This window comes from Electrona antarctica, assembly GCF_951216825.1.
Source record: "Electrona antarctica genome assembly, chromosome: 1".
Taxonomy (NCBI): Eukaryota; Metazoa; Chordata; class Actinopteri; order Myctophiformes; family Myctophidae; genus Electrona; species Electrona antarctica.
This window is the reverse complement of record NC_136806.1, coordinates 38,753,327-38,777,369: the sequence shown is the minus strand read 5'-3', so window position 1 is coordinate 38,777,369 and position 24,043 is coordinate 38,753,327. Positions and strand designations below refer to the sequence as shown.

Below are 24,043 nucleotides of genomic sequence, written 5' to 3'. Positions count from 1 at the left end.
CGAGCTTGTGGATCGGCCATTTTCACAATGTGTATACTATACAAGTTAGTATATAGGGCTTAAGTGGTTAAAGGTGCATTTGTTTTTACTGTACCTTAAATACAGTAGGTCTATGTTCCGAGATCAGTATGGTGCAGACTAGGAATAGTGTCTTCTCTCTCTCTCTCTCTCTCATATTCAGTGTGTTATAGTGTGTTATATTTCTCTCCCTGTAAAGTCCTTCTGTCTCAAATCACATCTCTCCTGACTCTTCAGCCCCGTGAAACACTGAGTGGCCATTTTCCTTCACAAAACAGTCCATTCCACATCCTGTGTTTAGACAAAAGCAGTGAAATACAGCCAGTTTACTCGCCCATGCGGGGGGTGGGGGGTGGGGGGGGGGGTCTGTTTGGTGGTGGTGGTGGTGGGGGGGGGGGGCTGCTGGTGATGGGCTTGTTGATGGACGACAGGGGCTGGTCAGTGGCCTGGGGTTTAGATCAGTCTGGGGTTATCATTACTGACCCCCCGCTGTGTCTCCCTGACCCCACACCGCCCCCCCTGAGTTTTGACCCCTGACCCCTGCGGCTCCTGACAGGGGGTAGTGAGGAGGAGAGACTCGTGGCTGCTGGGAAGGGAATGGGGTGAGGGGGCGGCTTGTGGACGGACAGGACAGGCTGGACAGGACAGGACAGGACCCCCTGGGGTGACAGCAGAGCATGGGACTTCCAGAGGACTATGATACCCACACACACCATTTGTTGCTTACTCTACCACACGGCATCTTCTATTTATTCTACCCTCCAGTTAAATAGAGAGGGGGGGGGTGATTGAAGAAAAGAAAGATAAAACGGAAACGACAAGAGCAGAAGACAGAGTGGTTTTTGAGGGGGTCAGCTGTGTGTGTGTGTGTGTGTGTGTGGGGGGGGGGGGGGGGGGGGGGGGGGGTAACCAAAAATATATATTTAGTTATTTTTGAGGGGCGCTAGCCCCTCCTATATACAGGTTTAATGTTTGTTTTAGTTCAATGTTTTTTTTTAAAACGCTATTTACAATGAAGGGAAAATGAATGTCATCTTGTCCCTAACACAAACATTAAATGCCATTAACAATGCCATTTGTTTTGTCACCGTTTGTTTTACATCACCATTACATCACCTAATCATAGCAACATGAGTTAGACTTTATATTTTTTAATATTAGCGCCCCTCACTTCACACAGGTGTGATTTTTGCAGTTTATCTTACAACAATGTATATAAGACTTAAGTTGAAAAGAATGAGATACAGAAAGTTACAGAACAGTATAGAGAAAGAGAGAGAGAACAATAGAGAGAGAGAGAGAGAGAGAGAGAGAGAGAGAGAGAGAGAGAGAGAGAGAGAGAATAGATACAGTGGAATGTCCACTCCCCAATGCGTCTTCTTATGGCCTCAAGCGGTGTGGGTCATGTTTGACCGTTAATCAGACCAGATAAGCCTGCTCTTTATGGGAGTGGATGGGTGGGAGGGGTGGGCTAGTGTGGGGGGGGGGCAGATTTACAATGCTTTGCTGGCCGGCCGGTTGGATCACATTCCAAGCGGAGACAGCGGGGATAACCTGGTCACATCTTACAGCATGAGAGGATAAGCTGGCCTTAGGATGCCGCGTGTGCACGCACGCACACACACACACACACACACACACACACACACACACACACACACACACACACACACACACACACACACACACACACACACACACACACACACACACACACACACACACACACACACACACACACACACACACACACACACACACACACACACACACACACACACACACACACACAAATAGTCTACTGGAAAATCATGAAAAGCCTAGATTTGCACATTTTTTGCAGGTGTTCCTTCATTCTCCCTGGCTCTTTCATTCACCCCCCACACACACACACACACACACACACACAGCAGCCATTATCTAAATGATAGATGATGTGTATTATGGTTTGTGTGTGTGTGTGTGTGTGCAGGCTCCTCCAGTATCAATATAAAGCACATTCTTCCCGTGCAAAAGGACAACAACATTAACATAAAGCCAAGACAAATACTGTGTCCGATTACTGCCGTCACCAAAGTGACGCACTCTATGAGCCCAATAATGACCCGTCCTCAGCCCGCGCACGCCAAGGATTTATGGCTCAACATCAATGCATTGCATTTTTTTTCCCCCTATTCAAAACGGCACGGCCGCGCACAGCTTCGAGACGCCGTTACAGGGCAGAGAGGTGGGAATGCATGAAAACGAAAAAGGTTCACGGTGGAGGAGGAGTTGCTTCTTTGATCTCACAATGAGCTGTGCAATTGTTAACCACTTTCAAGCTGATGTCCACATTTTGGGCACGCCATTATTATAGTGAAAACAGCCCAGAGCTTGAAGATACTGTAGGCGCCGTGTCCACACAGAATGGCTTTCTTCCTCTGTCACGCCTGTCCTCAATTTCGATTGGTTGGATGAAAAAAGTTGACAATGATGAGCAGTCATTATCTAAATGACAGATGGTGTGCGCTATGGCGTGTGTGTGTGTGTGTGTGTGTGTGTGTGTGTGTGTGTGTGTGTGTGTGTGTGTGTGTGTGTGTGTGTGTGTGTGTGTGTGTGTGTGTGTGTGTGTGTGTGTGCGCGCGCGTGCAGGCTCACGGTGGAGGAGGAGTGTGGTTAATATCTAATAGAGATAGTCAGAGAAAAGATCAAGTCCGTGCCCTAATCAAGAGACACCTTGACGCCAGGCGCCTCTCCCTTGACACACCCTGGGCAGGGTCGTTTGTAAAGCTTGTTTGGATGCAGGAGCACAAACAAGAACAAATGTAAATTCTTTTGCGTTTACTTTGTATACACAGCATCTGTGGAGAAGCTGCTCAAAGTGTGGGGCTGATAAAATCATGAGCTTCTCGAATCTCTGTGATGTGGCTTTCTAAGTAGTCCTTGGTTAACTAGCAGTTTCTGAGAGATGTAGCCTATAGTTAAGGATCCTATCTCCTGTCTCCTAAGCATGAGGCAGCTTGATATACAAGTACACCCCCTGGACATGACGCTAGTATGTGGCAGGGACTTATCCCACAATCCCCTTGATTCCGAGAGCCAAGCAGGGAGGAATTGGCTACCATTTTTATAGTCTTTGGTACGACAGAGCCAGGGACTGAACTCCCGACCTCCCGTCTCGGGGCGTACACATTAACCGCCAGACCACTGAGCTGGTGGTGAGGGTCCAATCAAAGTTGTTTAATCAAGCGACAATTCGCACAGCCCCTCTGAAAACAAAACGTGAAACGGACGCCTCCCTTGACGCGCCCAGGGCAGGGTTACTTATTTGTAAATCTCGTTTTGGATGCAGGAGCACAAGCGACTGCAAACGTATGTTCTTTGAGTCTGTATACACAACGCCAAAGTGTTGGCTGATAAAATCACAATCTCCTCAGCTCTCTGTGATGTGGCTTTGTAGGGAGTATCGATTGGAGGGGAAGATCCAAAGCATAACGTAATTTAGTGGTTTCTCCCCTTCAAAGAGAATGAACTTTCAAACTTATTTAATGTTTTTCATAAATTTAACAAAAGAGGAAATCTAGGTTTATATGAGTATTTTAATAAAAGCAATATATCAATTAGTTTCTTTTATTTTAGTTGGGGGAGCCTCCATGCATCAAATAATATTAAAAACCACAAAAGGTTCCATCAAAAAGTATTACTTCTATGAAACATACTAGTAGTTTGTCATATGATTCTAATAAAATTTATAGCATCTCATAATGCACTTTATTTTCCTGCCAGCAACCATTTCATAAAAACAGATGTTCCTTTTTTCCTTGTTCCAAAATGGAGGTCATCTCACTTTGGAGCAAAGCTCTTCATATCGGCAGCATGGCCTTAGTTACAGTATCAACCAGGGACACAGAACACACAGGAGCTTGTTTACAGTGCAATTCAATAGAGATCACAGATAGCACAACCACTTGTGAAAAGAACCTGCTTTATAAGCCCAAATAAATACCTGCATTATTTGAGAATAAAATACAGGCCCACTCAACGTGTAGGCCTACTGTAACTGTACAACGATTATCCTAAACAATACAAGTTAAAAGCACTTTAAAACTTTTTTTTTTTTTTTTACAACCGTCAGTTATCAAACGGTGAATGGGTACAAATGGAAAGTGTTAATGGGCGCCACGCCCCTGCTATCAACAGCCTCTATCAAACACCACTGACTGGTGTTTATGGGAGAAACTTACAGGTGATGAAGTTAGAAAGTTCCTCTTAAACTACCCGATGTTTATGTGACTCAGTAACTTACAGGTGATGAAGTTAGAAAGTTCCTCTTAAACTACCCAATGTTTATGTGACTCAGTAACTTACAGGTGATGAAGTTAGAAAGTTCCTCTTAAACTACCCGATGTTTATGTGACTCAGTAACTTACAGGTGATGAAGTTAGAAAGTTCCTCTTAAACTACCCGATGTTTATGTGACTCAGTAACTTACAGGTGATGAAGTTAGAAAGTTCCTCTTAATCTACCCGATGTTTATGTGACTGAGTAACTTACAGATGATGTAGTTGACATTCCTCTTTAACTAACTGATGTTTATGGGAGTAACATACAGGTGATGTACATTTTCACACTAAACTAAGCAGTGTTTAATTATGGGAGTAACTTACAGGTGATGTAGTAGTTGACTTCCTTCTTAAACTCCAGGCCCATGTAGTTGGGGCTGAACTCCTGGAACTTGATGGTGAACTTGATATCCTTTTCGGGCTTGTTACAGTTGACCAGAACGTTGGGGTCCAGCACCGTGCTGCAGCTCTCCGCCTGCTCCCTCTTCACCAGGTACAGTTTGTAAAACTCGTACTCCCTGCCCGGGTCCGCCTTGGGACAGATGATGTCTAGCTTGTCCCCGATTTCAGGGTAGATCACCAGGCCCTTCCCTACCAGGAAACTGTGGAGAAGGAGAGAAGATGACGGGAAAATTAAAACCCTGAGCTGTAGACACGGGAAACACATTTCAAATTGAATTCGTACAATCCCCGGGACTTCTGGGAGCAGGAGTTAATTGGTTTAGAATTGTCTGGAGCAGGTCCAGTCCAGAAATAAGTGCATTTAGTTTAGGACCCAGACAACACGTAGCACATTGTTGGGGCGGCAGCAGATAAGCGAATTAGGTTTCTTTTCATGCTTGTATCAAAAAAGCAATAACCAGGTACTGCCAAGTTTACCAAGAAGTTTTCACACAGGTAAAAAAAAAAAGGAAAAAATAAAAACTCCAATGGTCTTTGTAACCCCTTTTCTCAGGCCCCAACAAAATGGCTGCCACAAAATTGCCACCAAAGAGAACCGTTCTGTCAGGGGAATGCAGTGCAGTGTTATGTTAAGACTCAAGGTTTCAGCGTTAATATCCCTGCTCCAGAGTTACGTGTCAACTTGGGAGATGAGAATAAAGTGCGGGGGGTCACCGGAAGGGTTAAGGCTTCACTGCCTTCCACCCCCTCCCCGCCAAACCCTGGCCCTCGATCACCTACGGAGGGATTAAGATAATCCATGTGGCCTTACTGTACCTCCCCACCGCACCCCTGGTGCCAACTCAATCAGATCAGCTCCTGTTCGCTTTTATTCACTAAAAAGGTAGAGAATAGGAGGAAACCCAGTGTGTGTGTGAGTGTGCGCTTGTGCGGAGGGAGAGACGAGAGGGAGGGAGATGGCTGCCGCAGGGATCATCGAGTACACACGCGTGTGTGTGTGTGTGTGTGTGTGTGTGTGTGTGTGTGTGTGTGTGTGTGTGTTGGTCAGTGAATTGAGCTGAGGTTGTGGTCTGATAGGGGACAGACAGGCTGAATCATTGTTCTGAGGCAGTTTGGGGCTTAACATGTCAGCATGGTTCAGCTCTGCTGTCCCAGTTAGCCAAGCATTAACACAGACAGCCAGACTGACCACGGCTTGCCTGTGTGTGTGTGTGTGTGTGTGTGTGTGTGTGTGTGTGTGTGTGTGTGTGTGTGTGTGTGCGTGTGTGTGTTCATGCGTGTATGTGTGTGTTGTGGTCACAGCAGTGGGAGCTATCTGTTAGATCTGCCCATGGCAGCAGATTCAAGCAGGCTTTAGACCAGAGCAATGCAGTTGTTGTCCTTTCTGAATCCTCACATTTTAACAAGACATCTCTCTGTCTCTCTCTCTGTCTCTCTCTTTCTGTCTCTCTCTTTCTGTCTCTCTCTCTCTCTCTCTCTCTCTCTCTCTCTCCCCCCCCCCCCCCCCCCCCCTCCCCCTCTCTCTCTCAGTCAGAGCAGTAATCTCACCTTATCTTCAGTCCCTCATTTCACGATCATTTCACCACTAAATAACTGACTCTTCAGTTAGGGCCCGGGAGAGGAAGAGGAGGAAGGCTTTCTGAGGGAGGATGATGGAAGTCTGATGGCGGTCGGGAGGTATGAGTACGAGAGAGCGAGAGTGAGAGAGAGAAGCAGCATATGATGGTTGGACCTCCTCCATCTCCTGTGGTGTTTAAGCGCGGGCAAACAGCCAGCCATTGTATGAAAACGATGGCTTTAAAAAGACCAATTTTTCAAGGTAATTCCCCCCATGAAAATGAACACGATTGGATGAAAGAAAAAAAATAAAAGCGGCTCTCTTTTTTTAGCCGCTCTGTTCCGGACAGAGAGGCGTTATTGAATAAATAAACAGCTTCCTTTGTACACAAAGGGACATAAATCCGAAATGAATTTTTTGAAAAACAAAAGAAAGAAAAGAAATAGTCGGAACCCCTCCCCTCCCTACTATGATGTCATGAAAGAGTATGCAGATAGAAGGGGGGCCTCTCATAGGAGGCGCAGAGCGGCCGCCCGGGTTTCAAAGTGGGTGAGACGGTATTTCCCTGCTATTGTCTGATGCAGGGGGGTACTGGGGGGGGGGGGGGGGGGGGGGGGGTCTAATTCAAGCGGGCGATAAGAGAGACATGGGGCATCCTTTGTCTGAACCACTCCCGACAATTTGCTGGGTTTTCAGCAGCATCGATGTATGTATGCGTGTGTGTGTGTGTAAGTGTGTGTGTGTGTGTGAGAGAGTGAGTGAGTGAGTGTGAGAGCGAGAGAGAGAGAGAGAGAGAGAGAGAGAGAGAGAGAGAGAGAGAGAGAAAGAGACCAAGAGAGTGCACGCACACGTGCACGTGTGTATGAAGACAAGGACACAATCAGTCCCTAATTGGATCTACAAGATGCACCAGCGAGGCATAAACAGGTTCCCATGGCAACATTAGGCTTTGTAGCTGACCACCCCTCTTTTCTCTCTCTCTCTCTCTCTATTTCACCATCACCCCCCCATTTCAGCCCCTTATTTTCTGTTCCCCAATCTCATCTCATTCCCTCCTCCAGGCTTTATCCTCCGCTCTTATTCACCTCCTCAACATCCTCATTCCACTCTTTCACACTCTCCTCGTCGCCCCTTTCTCAGTCACCACCCCCCCCCCCCCTCTCTCTGTCTCACACACGCACGCACGCACGCACGCACGCACGCACGCACACACACAAAAAGAAACACCTACAGAAAAACAACTGAGAAGAAAATCCCCAAGCTGACAAAAACATCCCCAGCAAACATCACATAACCCTCGATATATTTCACTTGACATATTAGGAGTTCAAACTTTCATTTCAAGTCTACAACTTATTTTTTCTAAATAAAAAGATTCTGTATTTAGCTACACAAATAATCCCCCCCCCCCCCCCCCCCTTCAAATCATATCAGTCTGCATTTCTCTTCTCACCCCGAATTCCATCCCATTCCTCCTCTCATCACAGTGAGATGCACCCATTCCAGATGAATAATTAAGATGGTCTAAATATCTTAATATCTCAACGTCCCTCAAGGATTTTAATCACAAGCCCTGGCCCCAGTCATTGATTCAATTTTCCCGAGTAGGCCTCCTAGTCGGGGCGGCTGGATAGCTATCCTAAGTGAATTCTGTGCTTCTGTTTCTCAGCCTTTGTTAACTGTCTGCTATAATGAGGCTCTGGCTGTGGCAGAGGTCTGGAAAGCGGCGTCGCAGATGGGAAAAAGAAGCAACATAAAAGAAATAGGGCAGCAATTAGTGTTTAGCCCAGTTTAAAAGCCCTCCACTTGGCAAGCCGAGGGCTGCAGCTCTCTGGTCCAGGATGTGAAGTCTAAACGGGTGGGCTGGGACCGTGTCTGCCCACCCTCCCCCTCCCGCCCCGTTTGTCTCTCTGTCGGCTTAATCAGCTCTTCGCCGCCGCTAACATGCCGGCCCGCCGCGTTATACCGCCAGTAGGAGGAGCGGAGAAAGAGAGAGAGGAAAGAGAGAGAGAGAGAGAGAGAGGGAGATTATTGTATGTTTTTTGAGGAGGTTCAAAAGACGAGGGTGTGGTGGAGAAGGAGAGAGCGAGGGGTTTGAATTGAATCTTTCAGTCCTGCTCAGGCACTCATGAGACCTGTTGATTAAAAGTGAGGGAGAGAGAGAGAGTCAGGGAGAGAGAGAGAGAGAGAGCACAGCAGAGGAAGCGACACAGTCGGCGCACAGGATGCTTCTTAGTTGGAAATGACTCCTAACAGGAGACCCGACCCCTCTCTCTTACCACACACGCACACACACACCCCGTCCCAACCCTTTGTCAAATGGGTCGGACAGGACCGGACCAAACTAAATAAAGAGAATCATTTTCAAAACAACCAAATGAGTTTCATTTTGTTTCATCTGGACGGCTCCGTGGAGCGTTCAGCGCTGTAAAGAGCTTAGAAAAACAGACCTACACTACAGCGCGGCCAACGGAGAACAGAAAACAACATTACAGAGCTGAGGAGAGCAGAACCCCCCCCCCCCCCCTTTTACATTCCACTGGTGAATATGCACACATGATCTCACATATGCCACCCCTCCCCTCCATTCAACGCATGCACGCGCGCACGCACGCACACACGCACACACACACACACACACACACACAGGGGGGGGGGGGGGATGTGGGAGGACACAAAAGCACGGCAGGGAGCATCCTGGACCTTCCCAGCCTCCCCTATTCAAGCGCCGTGCCCCTCGCCCACTTCCATATGAATTGCCGCCTACACCGAGGCCCACTCAAAGACCCTCACAGAGCCGCCACATCCAGCTCTCCAGCCTCCATCACCCCCCTCCCTCCATCTCTCCACCCCCAGCCAGTCATCCAGCCGCGCTGGGCCGGCCTGCCCTGGGCCCCGGACCCTGTGCACTGCCCCTGGCTGGGTGAGCTCGCTGGCAACCAGCCGTGGCCACTGAATGGACGGACCCATGAGAGAGGGAATTGTGTGTGTGTGTGAGTGAGACACACACACACACACACACACACACACACACACACACACACACACACACACACACACACACACACACACACACACACACACACACACACACACACACACACACACACACACACACACACACAGAGAGAGAGATAGAGAGAGGAAAGAGAGAAAGAGAGAGAGAGAGAGAGAGAGAGAGAGAGAGAGAGAGCTGATATTAAGAGAATGGTGTCAAATTGATTAGTTCCTCCAGAGTGGCAGGATGGACATGCCATACATATCAATTAAAATCAATGGAAGTGATCCGTCTCTATCAGGGGAGGAGAACGTGCCAACTTCCAGACTCTCACAGGTCTATTGTTTTTATTTGTATACTGGAAGGAGTTAAACAGTGAACACTACAGCTTTGTATTGTCTGCTATGACCCTTTGATACTGGAAGGAGTTAAACAGTGAACACTACAGCTTTGTATTGTCTGCTATGACCCTTTGATACTGGAAGGAGTTAAACAGTGAACACTACAGCTTTGTATTGTCTGCTATGACCCTTTGATACTGGAAGGAGTTAAACAGTGAACACTACAGCTTTGTATTGTCTGCTATGACCCTTTGATACTGGAAGGAGTTAAACAGTGAACACTACAGCTTTGTATTGTCTGCTATGACCCTTTGATACTGGAAGGAGTTAAACAGTGAACACTACAGCTTTGTATTGTCTGCTATGACCCTTTGATACTGGAAGGAGTTAAACAGTGAACACTACAGCTTTGTATTGTCTGCTATGACCCTTTGATACTGGAAGGAGTTAAACAGTGAACACTACAGCTTTGTATTGTCTGCTATGACCCTTTGATACTGGAAGGAGTTAAACAGTGAACACTACAGCTTTGTATTGTCTGCTATGACCCTTTGATACTGGAAGGAGTTAAACAGTGAACACTACAGCTTTGTATTGTCTGCTATGACCCTTTGATAGTGGAAGGAGTTAAACAGTGAACACTACAGCTTTGTATTGTCTGCTATGACCCTTTCCAGTACACTCACTCCACTACTACAATTCAGCACTCCATTTCTCTCTCTCAGCGACAGTGGGAAAACACACTCAAAAAGATAACAGGTATACTGGCTAAAAGTAATTACCACGTCGGGAAAACACGTTCCCTCATCAATTATCATTTCTCTGTCTCACACATTACCTCCCCCGTCACCGCCTCCCACCACTAACAACAGATGACAGAGTTTTCATACCACGGTAACTACATGTGTATCCAATATCCATAACCTCCAGGATGGATCCGTTGTGTGTGATTACACACACAAACACTTCCAACATTTCAGTCATCTTGTCAACATGACATTTCCACTCTGGTGCTAAAAGGGTAATTCAGACTGCTGCCGAATTTTTTTCTGCCAAGATTGCCAGATTTCTGCGAGAGAAATAAGCAACCGGGTCTATGAACAGAAGTGACTAGGCCACGTGAGCACTCAAAAATTGCCTGCTATCTTCAAAGAAAGAGAAAAATCACACCAGTGTGAAGTGAGGGGCGCTCTTATCATCGTACATCATCATGAAGTAACATGTCTATTTGTTCAGACACACTCTATTCACTGTCGATTGGAATGTGTACGACAAAAATAGAGATTTGCTCAGACAAATATGACGTAAATTCTCCTTTCATTGTCAATGAGAATTTAATGTTTGTGTAAGACGAAAATCTACACTAATATAATAGCTGAATATAGGCCGGGGTCCCTGGCACCAAACATTCTCAGATGGGGGTCGGCAGAGAAATACGTATGCGGTTCCTTGACACGAAAATATGTGAGAACCACTGGTTTAAACAACATCCCACAACTAATACTTACAAGCGACTTTACAGAAGGCTAGCGCCCCTCGAAAAACAAGCCCAAAGTTGCTTATAATAAGCAGACATGGCAACACTGTTTTTCTCCTTCAAAAAGACAAGACAAAAATAAGATGGGGGGGTTGTCTTTAAAGAAGTAAAGCTGAGTTGTGGTGTGAGCATGTTGAGTAACATACAGTACAGACAGGGCTTCAACCACCCTAGGGCAATCTACTGTTCATGTAATCATACCATGTGCAAACATGTCCTGTTTCCATTCAAGTCAATCAATATTAAGCACTCAGCCTGCGGAGGCGGGCTTCGCCTGAAGACCACGCTTCTCAGCTCCGCCAAGATAGACGTGCATATTTCTCCACCCTCACAATGGAAACATTCAAGGCAGTGACTTCTGAAATGGCCGAGCTCCGATGTGTGGTTAAGATTCTCCGGGCGCTGTTGACACTTTGTGATCTTTTTGTGCTCTTGGAAGGGAGAAAGGCATACATTATCTGACAGTCAGCATCTTTATCTGGCTCTGAAGAAAACTCGTCGGCATCATCAACCTCAGACAGCGACAGGCTGATCTGAGACCAGCGAGAGAATTCTCCTCTGGTTATGCCAAAGTCGGGCTGGTCGATAAGTTGAGCTGGTCGTGGGTCTGTGCCTTTAGCCATGGGCTCAGCTGGGGTGCTTGTATACATAGCTGGGTTTTGTCTGAGTCTATCCACAGGGTCAGATGTTCTTAGGGAGGGTTGGCTATAAACACACACACATAAACACACACCCCGCAGTATACACATACTGATTTCCGCACATGTCAAACACAGTAAACAACTTGACTGAACGCTGGTGTGCGTCACGGGGGCCAAATGCACGTACAGCGCTCTCTGCACTCTGCCAAATGTGCGCGTGTGTGGACTGGACACACAATCACACACACCTACACACATTCTGCAGAACTAGGCAAAAACATGGCCCATCTGGCCCAGGCGATGTAGAACAAAGCAGGAAGGATTTTACCCTTTTCATAGAAACTGGTCAATCTTATTAGAATTGTTGGGCTAGTCTAGCTGTATTAGAGATCCTACCTGTGGTGTTGCAGAGAATGCTGTCCTAAAAACAGAAACTACAGGCTGACACACTCAATTCTCAATGCTTGAACACTCCAATAAGCCTGGGCGACAGAGAGACTTGTTGAAAAGCAGAAAGCTTGTACTTTCCTGTCTGGGCTGTCCCTATTAGGAGGGTATAAATGAAGATGTCACAGCAGGCATAAAGACAGACGGAATATCCTGCATTCCGCCCCGCAGAGTGCTGCTTTTGTATGTGTGAACACAGACACTCTATCTCTCTCACAGACAAATGCGCTCACACGCACACACACACACACAAGCTTCTGTTAGCCCAGTCAACATACTGGCATGCACAGCAAATCAGATTCAGCGTGACTCTTAGCAACAGTCGCACGCAGACTAGCTATAAAATGTACCCCCCCCTCCCCGCACGCACGCACGCGCGCACACACACACACACACACACAGAGAAAAGACACACACTTTTAGACACCTCCATCTTGAGCCAAACAAGACAGCTCAATACGCGAGCCCTCAATCACTGTCAGATGAAGAGCTGCATCATACAGCAGCCATAATGAGCTAACAAGATGATGCCCAGATGGCTGTGCCAGGGAGGGAGGACGCAAGTGGACGTTGTTCCACGACGGACACACCGGAGAGCGCCGTAAGTGAGAATAATGTCAGAAGTCATTAGGGAGGAGAAGGCAGCGTGGCCTCTGTGGTTTCCATCAGCGCTGACTGAGCCCAGGAGGGGTTAAGAGGATGGGGTGCATGCGGTCGTGATTGAACGTCATCCATGGTATCAGTGACAGCGAGAGAAGGCCCAGGCCACCGCTCTCTAAGACTCCACTTATTCACCCTGGAGCCCAGGGAATGAGCTCTTACAGCTGGAGAGGAGAGGAGGTTTGGGTTTGTCTCAGCCTGAGTTTAGCCCTCATCCTGGGGTTGCTCTGTGACCCAAACACACACAAGCCTTTTTCGTCTTTCCCAGTTTCGTCCCTCGCCACAACACAACACAAGTTCAACACAACACAACACAAGTTCAACACAACACAACACAACACAACACATGCACTCACACAGTGCATGCGTACGCGCACACGCATGTGCACACACACATACACACAGCCAGATGCCTCCCAACACTGAGGAGCAGCCACAGATGGGCTCTGCATGCTCCGTAAAGATCTCTCCACAGGCCCAGTCTACAGTGTCTGCCAAACCAGCCTGGACACGACTCTCTGTACTGTACGTGTGAGTGTGGGTTTCGCTGTGTGAGTGTGCACTGTGCACGTATAATGTGCATCCATATATGCTTGTGTGTGCGTGTGCGACAGTGCTGGGAGGGACGGGGACAGTCGTAGGCCAGAGTCCCGTGGCCGGGGCGAGGGGGCCCTGCCTGTGCAACCGGGAGTCAGGAGGAGTTGGAGCACGATGCAAGGTTCTAATCAGCGCCGAGCAGAGAGCAGGGAGAAGACATGAGCAACCTTACAGGCGAACAATAGCATCTCTCATACGCACCGGATAGTGTTTCACTCCCACTGGAGGGGAAGGAAGAAGGAACTAGAGGCTAGAGAGAGAGAGAGAATCATAACCATTATCGAGCCCACGCAGCTGCCCGGGTTGTGAACCAGCGGCCATTTTCTGCTCTGTGCATCTCCAGGCCCCATCGATAACACAGACATCACACAGCCCAGTTCGCGCAGAGCCAAGCCCTCTCGGAACGCATTACTGAGTGAAACCAGGCCATTTCATACAGCTAATCAATCCGTACATCATGCCCGCTGGCACAGGCCGCCCGGGCCTGGACGCCGTGTGTACTGTGTGCATATAGATCTATGTGCTCATACAGTGTATGTCATGCATTATACATGAAGGATTTGTTTTTCCACGGACAAGCACAACCCCGGTGAAATTACAGGCAGCTTTTTGGTTGCATGGCATTTAGGCTTTGTTCAGACTGCGCACAAATCCTATTTGTTTCTGGAATACGATCTTTAGGACTGACTGTAATTTGCAAACGGTGAGATCGGATTTGTCAGACAACGTTGACCTATCTGCATCGGTTGCTGTGTGTCCGGTGATGTCGTAACAGCATGGGTGCGTAATGCTTAACGACCACAACCACGTCCACTTGCAATGCGGCGGGTTGTGAGGTTGTACCTGGGCTATTTGTGTGTGTCACACGACGAAGTATAAATCAGGCTTCCGTGTCTGGGTTTACAGACCGAGACACATCTTTAGAAATCAGATTACTATTATCACATGTCAAACCAACCAGGAATGCTGTTCAAGACTGACTCGCAAACCAAATACGTTTCCATGTGTTTTTGCTGTTCAGACTTGATGAAACCAATCAGATTCTAATCTGGATAGGCCAAAAATTGGATTTGTGCCGCCTGTCTGAACATAGTTTTAGCTCTCTTGACTCCTGCTCACTGAAACGTTGTACAGACATGTCAGGGTAATGCTCACTTGATCTAAATGTCTACAAAGTTAAGTTCTTCTGAAGGACCGAGTAGTGATGAAATTTCTCGATGGTTTCTCGATGGTTGTTTCAGGAACAAAGTGTCAAACACGAGTGGGTAAAACAGAGTGTTCTGCGGTTAAGGTCGTCTGATTGGCTTAGTTGGTCCTAATCACTGTTCAATTCAATTTGAACTACAGCCCTCTATTTCAGCTAGATTTAAAACTCCTCCACGGGTGGCAGCTTCAGACTCAGTAATGAAGCAAAACGAAGAGCTAATTCCGGATGAGAGGCAGGCTAAGGTTTTTTGCTAATTTTAGCTAATTTTCAATATCCACCCTTGGAAGAGGGAGGTTGTCAGACTCCCAGGGGGTTTCTGGCCCTGTTCAGAGAGGATTAAAACAGCCGCTGATGAACTGCTACGCTGCATAAAAAGTGTCTTAATATCTTAAGTATTTTATTATAGTGTGGATGGATCTGAAGACAGATTTGGAGAAAATATCACATACAATAATTTGTCAATGAGGAGAGATTATTTTGCTCGTCTTTAAAGCAATTCAACATGTTTCAAAGACATTTGTCCAAAGATCTCCACCAACGCAACACATGAAAGCACGACAAGATAATATCACTGTGATTATGATCGTTGTTTAAGGAAGTGTGATGCGATGCAATCAATGAGTCAGAACTTGTTAAGAAGATTGTTTTTCTCAAAGTCTAGGCAGCCCACGGAAACCAACCGTAGTGCCAAAACAACAATCACTGTAAAAATAGTTCCTTTGCCTTTATTTCCCCAAAGCCTCAAGAAAAGGACACGCACACAAAAAAACCTCTCTGAATTAGCAAACGATCTGCCGGCGGTTCTGAAAATGTACAGTAACTTTTCCACGATCAAAGCAAGCAGAGTGGAGCATTTTATGAGTGTGTGTGCACGCATGCATGCACACGCGTGTGTGTGTGTGTGTGTGTGTGTGTGTGTGTGTGTGTGTGTGTGTGTGTGTGTGTGTGTGTGTGTGTGTGAGAGTGTGTGCGCGCTCACGCGTAATGCGTATGAGTGTGTGTTGTTAACAGGTGTTAATATAACACAGAAACAGTGAAGTCAGGCTACTGGACACCAACCAAACCCCGCCAGGAAGAACAAAAGGGAAGATACAGGCACACGAGAGGCAATCAATCAATCTCTGGCAGAATACAGCGGACTCTGACAGGGCGGTTCTGAACCCACTAGTAAAAGATAGCACGCAGCAAAGTTCAAAACACTCTCATTGTTCATCTGTCAATGTGAAAGACAATTGCAGCAGAGAGGGAGGGAAACTCCTAACACAATATTTATCTTGTGTCTCCTTTCTTCCTGACTCGCTCTTTTTTGTTTTAATGTATTCCTGCTATTGTGGCGAATGCCATAAGATGGATGACTGAAGGAGTCCACTAGGTGATATCTGTCCTCTACGAGCACAGTGTAGTCACTCACTCGCTTCCCTCGTCTCCAATCTCCCCTGACGGCAATAATTCACAGACAAACAATTGTTTTTTTATATATATATATTTTGTGTTGTTACTGAGACCGTTTTGAATAGTCAGTGGCTTCACTGGCTTATGTGGTTTTTTCTTTTCTTTTTTTTTCTTCTGTATTGTTCACGAAAACTGCTTCCCTGGGAAACTGGGAAAGTCAAACAGCTGACGAGATGTCACCTCGTGAACTCTCCTTGCTCCAGCCACGCACACTTGTGCGCAAATAGCCACGTTGGCTGATCCGTGTCGCGCGCACACACACGCACACACTATTCTTTGCTTTCCCTCATTCGCTCCCTCATGAACACAATCTAAAGGAACCCTCATCAACGGTCTGTCAGGCTCAACAGCACACGGGGTTTGTCCAAACAGGCCGCGGGCGGCGGCTTCTCCACACATGCTTTCACTGTGGCTGTTCGACTGTGAGAAGCCTTAATAACGTTCAATCGTATCATGTCAGTCACGTCAGGGTCTTGCAGCAGTAGCTGCCCCCAACCCCAACCCCCAACCGCCCTCCCAATGCACACAATTCACATTAAAGCCCCTATACCACGGTATAGTCTAAGGGATTTCAAACAGAGTGCAATCACATTCCTTGTCTCCAAGCTTTTCATTTAGCCTCCAGCGGTGTGAGCTGCAACATGTGTGTGTGGTGTAGCAAACCAGCATTTAGCTGTTACACTTCCCTGTAGCGATACCTGTCTCGGTGGGCATGTTCATACCTTGGCCTCTCGCGTTATGTTATATGCCTGTCCAGACCGGCCATGCGGTTCTATATTGGGGAACATGCATGACCCTGGGGGATTAGCACGTGTTCGCGCAAGGGACGCGCGCATGCGTGGGCAGAAGCGCGTGCGGGCACACACACACACACACACACACACACACGCATGCACACACGTACAAACACACGCATTCTTTGCAAGCCAACAGTAGCGAAACAAGAGAAGATAGGCCTCTCAGAGCAACTGACACACTGAATTACATGGTGAGGTAAAACACCAGCTTCCTGTCTGGTACAATGGGGCTGGATGGTTTTCAGATGGCTTTAACAGAACCTTGTACAAACATGGAGTCAACGGCTAGGACAGGGTAATGGCCAATTGTTGGCGAAGGCAACATTTTACAAGTGATTTGTAGAGAAAATGTGTGTAGCAGCCACTTTGCACCACTCTCCGTCATGCAACCGTAATAAGGGCACCCTGTCAATCGGCCCCATTTGGCTCATCTTGACAGCGGGTACACACACAGTCATCAGAATATTCCTAACCCTAAGATATGGGTCACAGCTTCTTCATCGGACAGACGTCTCAAAGAAAGAAAAGGGAAAGACCCCGCTGATGAAAAAGCCGATAATTCTGCCTCGAATGATTCCAGAAGCCGTGAAACCTCCAATGACAAATTTCTGCTCTGAGCAAACGTACAAGACATTTTAATCCTTCAGCACTTTGCCTCTGATATTTATGTCTGTCGCTGGTGCTTTCATTATCATAAAGCGTGTTTAATATTTCTCAGCTGTGTGAGAGGGCAGCGACACTACAGATGATTGAGAGTGCTCTAGATTTAGTGGTTCGCTCTCTCCCTCTCTCCAGCTGTGGGCACATACTCCAGGACCTACACGCAACACAGCCTGAGAGAGGGGGAGAGAGAGACTGGGGGTGGTGGTGAGCGTCAAGGGAGGAAGCAGTGTGAGTATCGAGGACACGGTGCCAAGCAGGGAGGCCCACTGCACCTCGGCCCCATCTCTCCAGCGGAGAGCTTTGATTCGCCTGATTGTCTCCAATATTGAGACACACAATAAACACAACACTGAGCGGCCATTTGCAATTCTAATCAGCCCCTCTCAATTGGCAGTGGACAAACCCAGCTCCGGCCCTCGGGGATGTCACTCATCCGACGGCGAAATAATGACACACACAAGCATCGCCATGGCTACGCTGTGCCACCGCATCCCGAGAGGAGGGGGAGGTGGGGGGGTGGGGGGTGAGGAGGGGGCCTGGCTGGTTTGAAAGGCGGAGGATATTAATACACGGGAGCGCTCTGCGGACTAAATGAATTAGCCAGGAGATTATCCAGATACCAGGTTAATGAATGTGCCACGCAGGCAGCTTCCACTGCCGAGTGCTGGGGGAGTACCCCCCCCCCCCCCCTCCCCGTCTTCCTCTAAAACTACCCACAGCAGCAAGTAGATGAGCTAGCAGGTCCACACCTGCTTGTGGAGGGCATGTCTCTACATGACTTCAATAAACCGTCTCCCTCCAACAGGCAATCCTTGCTGTGTAAACTAAACTAGAGATTATTTCTGGATAAATCAGCGAGCCGCAGACTCCCAGCGCCATTTGAGGGGAAAAAAAGATACTCTAAAGTGGGCGTGAACTGATACGCAAGCAACGATACAATCATTATCCACCGAGCAAATCAGTGTAAACTCACTGTTATGGGCCTACTGTATAGTGTACAAGCATACATAGAGTGGGCTATACATAGTTCTAAATAGAGTACATGTAATGAGTGGTTTGGGGCATTTTTCTCTGGATGACAAAGGGTTGCAGATGCATGCAACATAATGAGTTTAAAGCATTACATCTTAAACGAGATTGCAGCCAAAGGGAGAGATTTGTAAGAGCCCATCTGTCTGTCCCTGCAGCCTTGTTCTGTTGACATGATCACATGATGATAATAGATGCATGCAGATAAATGAGCGCAAAACTGACACGCAATCATCCACTTTTTAGTAGCGATGATGTATTTGCTTTAACAGCCACCGTGAAGATGAGGAATTCAGATTTATTCTGGAAAGTAACTGGTGCAGCCAATGAAGCTGCCCATTTGACTTGCAAATGGCTCTGATGATTCATATAACAGTGCTTGTCTGCCCTCCTTTTATTTGAACAAGAACACAAGGCACACACACGTGTGCCTTGTGTGTGCGCGTGTGTGTGTGTGTGTGTGTGTGTGTGTGTGTGTGTGCGCGCGTGCGTGCGTCTGACTGTGTGCATGTGTGAATGACAGCCTGTCAGTGAGAGAGATGTCTTTATCCTGTTAATGTCTGTGAATCACGACGAGGGAGGGGGTGGCTGGAGGGGGGGTGGGGTCTATGGTGGGGCTCATATTACTGGCAGAGTGTCGACGCACGACAGACAGGAAACATCATTTAGTGGGCTCTCCCCCTGGAGAGGAAACGATTGTGTCACAGTCTACAATAGTCAGCGCCCGACCTCATCTCAAGGCCACTCTTATTTGTGTGCGACTGAAATGTGTGTGTGTGTGTGTGTTTGTGTTTGTGTGTGTTTGCGTTTGTGCTAGTAGTGTCTGACACTTGTGTCAGCAACACGGGAGAAGGAAAGCCACCCTCTTTGTACAGGTCTTAAGATGGATATTATTTACGCCACCGTTGCTTTGTTCAGCAGATCTCATGGCTCAGCCGAGCAGAGAGCTGCCCTCCCGGTTGTCCTTAGCCTTTTGACTCCTGTTCTGTTACAACAATACGGGAGGTTCTCAGTTCTGTGTCCCGCAGTCGATCCGCCGGTCGACCTGATAAGAGGGGCTGATGGATAGGTTTAATCAGCCGAGCCCAGGGATCAAGACCGCAGGACAGATCAATCAAACGCTGTGGCTTATAAAAGAGAGAAACAGCTTTTATCAGTGTCAAAATGCCCCATGGCCCCTGCTCTCTTCCCCTGTCACTGTGGGAACAGATGCTCAGTTCATTACAGTAGGCTGAATCATTATATGATACAATTACCCTTTGTTTACTTGCACACGGAGAAGAGCAAATACAAGCGGCAAAGCACAAACAATGAGGTGAAGTTACATTGTGAGGCTGAACACAGAGTTATGGCCACAACTTACAACAGACTTAAAGAACAAAAAATGCTAAATTGATTGTTTTTAAATTAGAAATCAACACTTTGTAAATATTTGGTTAAAGGTCGAACTTAATTACTGTATGCTGTTTTAATCAAGAACGGGTTGAGGTTTATGGCTGAGATCAACATCTTTCCCTCACAACCCAAACGTGTTCCAACAAAATCAGAGGTTGATATCTGGTCCCCTGTTGGAAATCACGGATCCATGCTTACTGAATCAGCGTCTTCTAAAGTCAATTGAAAACATTTAATCATATTCTTTTTTCATTTTGTTTGGTTTCAACATGAATCGTTTTTTAAGTGCCCAGGCTCAGCTGGGTGCCCTTATGAACACAGTGCCCATGGCAGAAGGCTGTACGGTCAAAGCCAAAATGAGAGTCTAAGAGAGAACGCTCTCAGAACTGAACAAGGAACCACATCTGCAATCAATACATGGAGACATGCTATGAAAGTCCTCCGGCAACTCTCCAACAATGCATGCATTCTGCTTGGCCTCGATCGCTTAAATACTAAACAGAAACGTACAAAAAAAATATATATCCAAGGCATTCCTGAAAAATAGAAGCTAGGCCGAAACTAGCAAAACCTTGTCTTGAAAAGAACCTTAACTCTGACCAAAGTTAACAGAAACCAAACGGTTGCTGAAATCAAACTGGAAAATCAAACCGAGGAAAAACCCAAAACGAAGAACAGACCAGGTTGTATGAGAAAGTCCCAGTACAGTACAGCGCTGTCGCTGGCGGCCAGAAACCTTGTATCTCCCCATTTGATCTTTTTATGTTTGTTTAGTTTTTTTTCATAAACGAAAGCCCTAATTTATAATTCGTTGTATGGCAAGTAGCTAAAATAGCCATTCAGCTAAAATAGCCATTCAACAAACTCTCAAAGCCTCATTGTTGTGAGCTAGTACATCTGCTATTTCTTATATATATTTGAACGTTTTGGAAAATGTTAATTTATAATGACATGCCCAAAATAGAGCGGACACGAGGTTGAAAGTGGTGAGGCTCAGTGGATTTATAAATATTTAACCAATGAAAAGTATTAAACAAGAGCTGCGACTAAATAACATCTACATTGGAACACAGGTTATTTTTTTCAATGTAAACGTTTTGTGACATAGTTATAAAGGATTCCACCCAGCACAGTGATGATACTGGTTCAATACTGACTGAGCATGCCTTAATTCTGCCTTTCCAAAAGGGATTCTTATCAGCGGTGGGTGAGCGACAGGCCCATTCTCTGTTTACAATCTTGGCCCATGATTGCCAGAGACAGTTACATATGTCCCATCCATCCCAAGACAAATTAGTTGCTCTTTCTCGTCCCTTTCTTTACAAGGGAGATCTTATCCAGGCAGGCGGACATGCTTAAGTTGTCAGTGAGTTTCTAAAGGCCCATATTGAACAGCATATTGACTGATGCAATCACACAGAGACACACATCATTAGGCTCATTAACAGCCACTGTAAAAAGGGGAGGGACGCCCAACCGCTGCTGTGGGAACCCGTGTCTCCTCTGATAACGCTCGCCTGTAACGAGCCAAGCGCAGGCTGACCGGATTAAAATGAAGTGTGCGTGTGTGTGCGTGAGTGCATGTGTGCGTGCGTGGGTGCTTGCGTGCGTGACAGATAGAGTGTGATGTACGTGCTAATAAATAGGTTGTTTGACATGATGCTATTCTCATTCACACTGTTTGTTCTGTGCTGATAACCCTCCATGGATTGGGTCCTCATAAAAGACGCTCCATGTGTTGTTTTAGGAAGCCATTAGGAACTGGGGCGTCTCCATTACAAGAGCTATCTGCTCATTATTACCGCCATCTGTAACACACTCCAGTTCTAATCTGCACAAGCCAACCACAGCTGACTCCTGAGCCACAGAGCACATGCTCATCCCCCCCCCTCCCCCCTTACCTCGCCCCCCTGTGATATACGTGCACATGTGTGTGTGTGCGTGCCTCTAAACATGAGACGGCAGCTGTTCCCTCGTCACGCTGTGCACTTTCGGGTCGACGCGTATTATTCCGATCCACTTGACCAGCGAGCACCGAGGGAGCTCACATCGCTTTGCTGCTTAAAACCCACTCCAGGCGTCGAATCCAAACACGCACCGAACACCCCCCGAGACACACACACACACACACACACACCGTCCGCCGTGCAAAACCACAGCCCCCCCCACACCGGCCCCTGCCACCCTTCAAAGGCTCGTCACAGAACGCACATCTAATGGAGAGAGATGGACAGCTAAAGCCTGGGCCGGCAAGACGCTTTGAAGAGACTTCTCCGCCGATTCCGACAGGAGGCAAATCATTTCCCCCCCCCCCTCCCGCTCTCCCAGATCTCTTCCCCCTCCCTCTTCTCCTCGGCGTTGTAGAGGCGGCTGGGCCAGCCGGCTCCGTTTGGTGGCTGCATGTGGAGCGGGCTTTGAAGGATCACGCCACTCCATTCCAGAGCAGGGCCGCCACAGGAAATGAGACTCGGGTCCCTCCAGATGCATCAGCCACCCCTCGACAATAAATATATTCATGCATTCATGTATATTTCAAATGAAAATGTGACTCTCCCAAGCATAATGCACATGCTAAGGCCCACACTCTGAATGCATGAGGTGCGACAGTACTATCAGAGATGTATAAATAAATCAGGGAAATGCGGCAAACAGAGGCACAAAAGCCAGGCATACGCAGGATTGGGCCATATGCAGAAAGAGGAGGACGACTCGCTGAGGTTTGTCTGCAGAGAAAAGGCCTTTCATCTTAGGAGCCAGGAGAGAAGAGGGACGGGCTGCGCTGGAGGTTCGAGCTGTCATGTTGCACAGCGGGGGACATGGAGACGGATGAGGAGAAGAATGATGCATAAAGCAGTCAAACTTTTTCAGTCAACAGGAAAAGTGTAAGGGACAAGACAGCGGAACACAGAGGCGTGCCACACGCCGAGATTAGCGGGTTAATCTCACTCCGAGAAATATGGCATTACACCGAAATATGGCGTTACGCCGAGAGGGAGACCCACGCGGTTTACTCGTTCGGTCTGGTTAGCGTCGCGCCTCCACACTCTCATTCGTTTCATAGTTCATGAAGCGAGCAGAGAGGGTTTTTTTGGGGTGGGGGGGTGGGGGGTGGGGTTGTGTTTGCTTTGCTAGACCTTCGCTCTTACTTCCAATATGGGAGAGATGAGAGGCGCGCATCACGGGGGAGAATAAACAGAAGATCTAATGGAGAACATGTGTGTGGGAGATGAAACAGGATGAAATATAGGCCTACGTCCCGCCGTGCGCCAATCAGCACGTAAGGACGTGGTGCGTGGAGGGGAAACGACGGACCATCAACAGGTCCGTGCGCACACGCACACACAGACACACACACGCTGCCAATATGGCCGTTGTTGGAGTGAATCGCCCCCTTCATGTGCAGGCCAGACTGACAGTGACATCTCCATTCACTCAGGAATTCTCTTTTCTCTTCCTGACGCACGCACGCACGCACGCACGCACGCACGCACACACACACACACACACACACACACACACACACACACACACACACACACACACACACACACACACACACACACACACACACACACACACACACACACACACACACACACACACACACACACACACACACACACACACACACACACACACACACACACACACACACACACACACACACACACACACACACACACACACACACACACACACAGGCCATGGGAGGAGGAGGAGAGGGAGGGGGTGGAATTGTGGCAGGGCATAAAAAGCCGCTCCCCCACCGTGGAGCTTTAGCATGGCATTATGGGAGATTAGACTTTTAGAGTGCTCTAATATCTGATGTCATTGTTGGATTGTTTTGCTTTTTGTTGTCGACGTTGGTTTTTTGCCTCCTCGGTCGGTCGTGCGGAACTCCCAACCTGGTGGCAGGCAGAAGGAACTCCCAACCTGGTGGCAGGCAGAAGCGCTTCTCTCTAAACTAATGTGGCCTGGT

At 47.5% G+C, this 24,043-nt stretch overlaps 1 protein-coding gene across 1 annotated transcript in view; it reads right to left on the bottom strand.

Annotated features, from left to right (window-relative positions):
* The window catches only part of efnb1 (ephrin-B1), a 79,237-nt gene that overhangs the window by 39,913 nt on the left and 15,281 nt on the right, over positions 1 to 24,043 (bottom strand). The window contains 1 exon segment of the mRNA XM_079502224.1: positions 4,665 to 4,942. Within this exon segment, the coding sequence (XP_079358350.1) occupies positions 4,665 to 4,942 (278 nt within the window).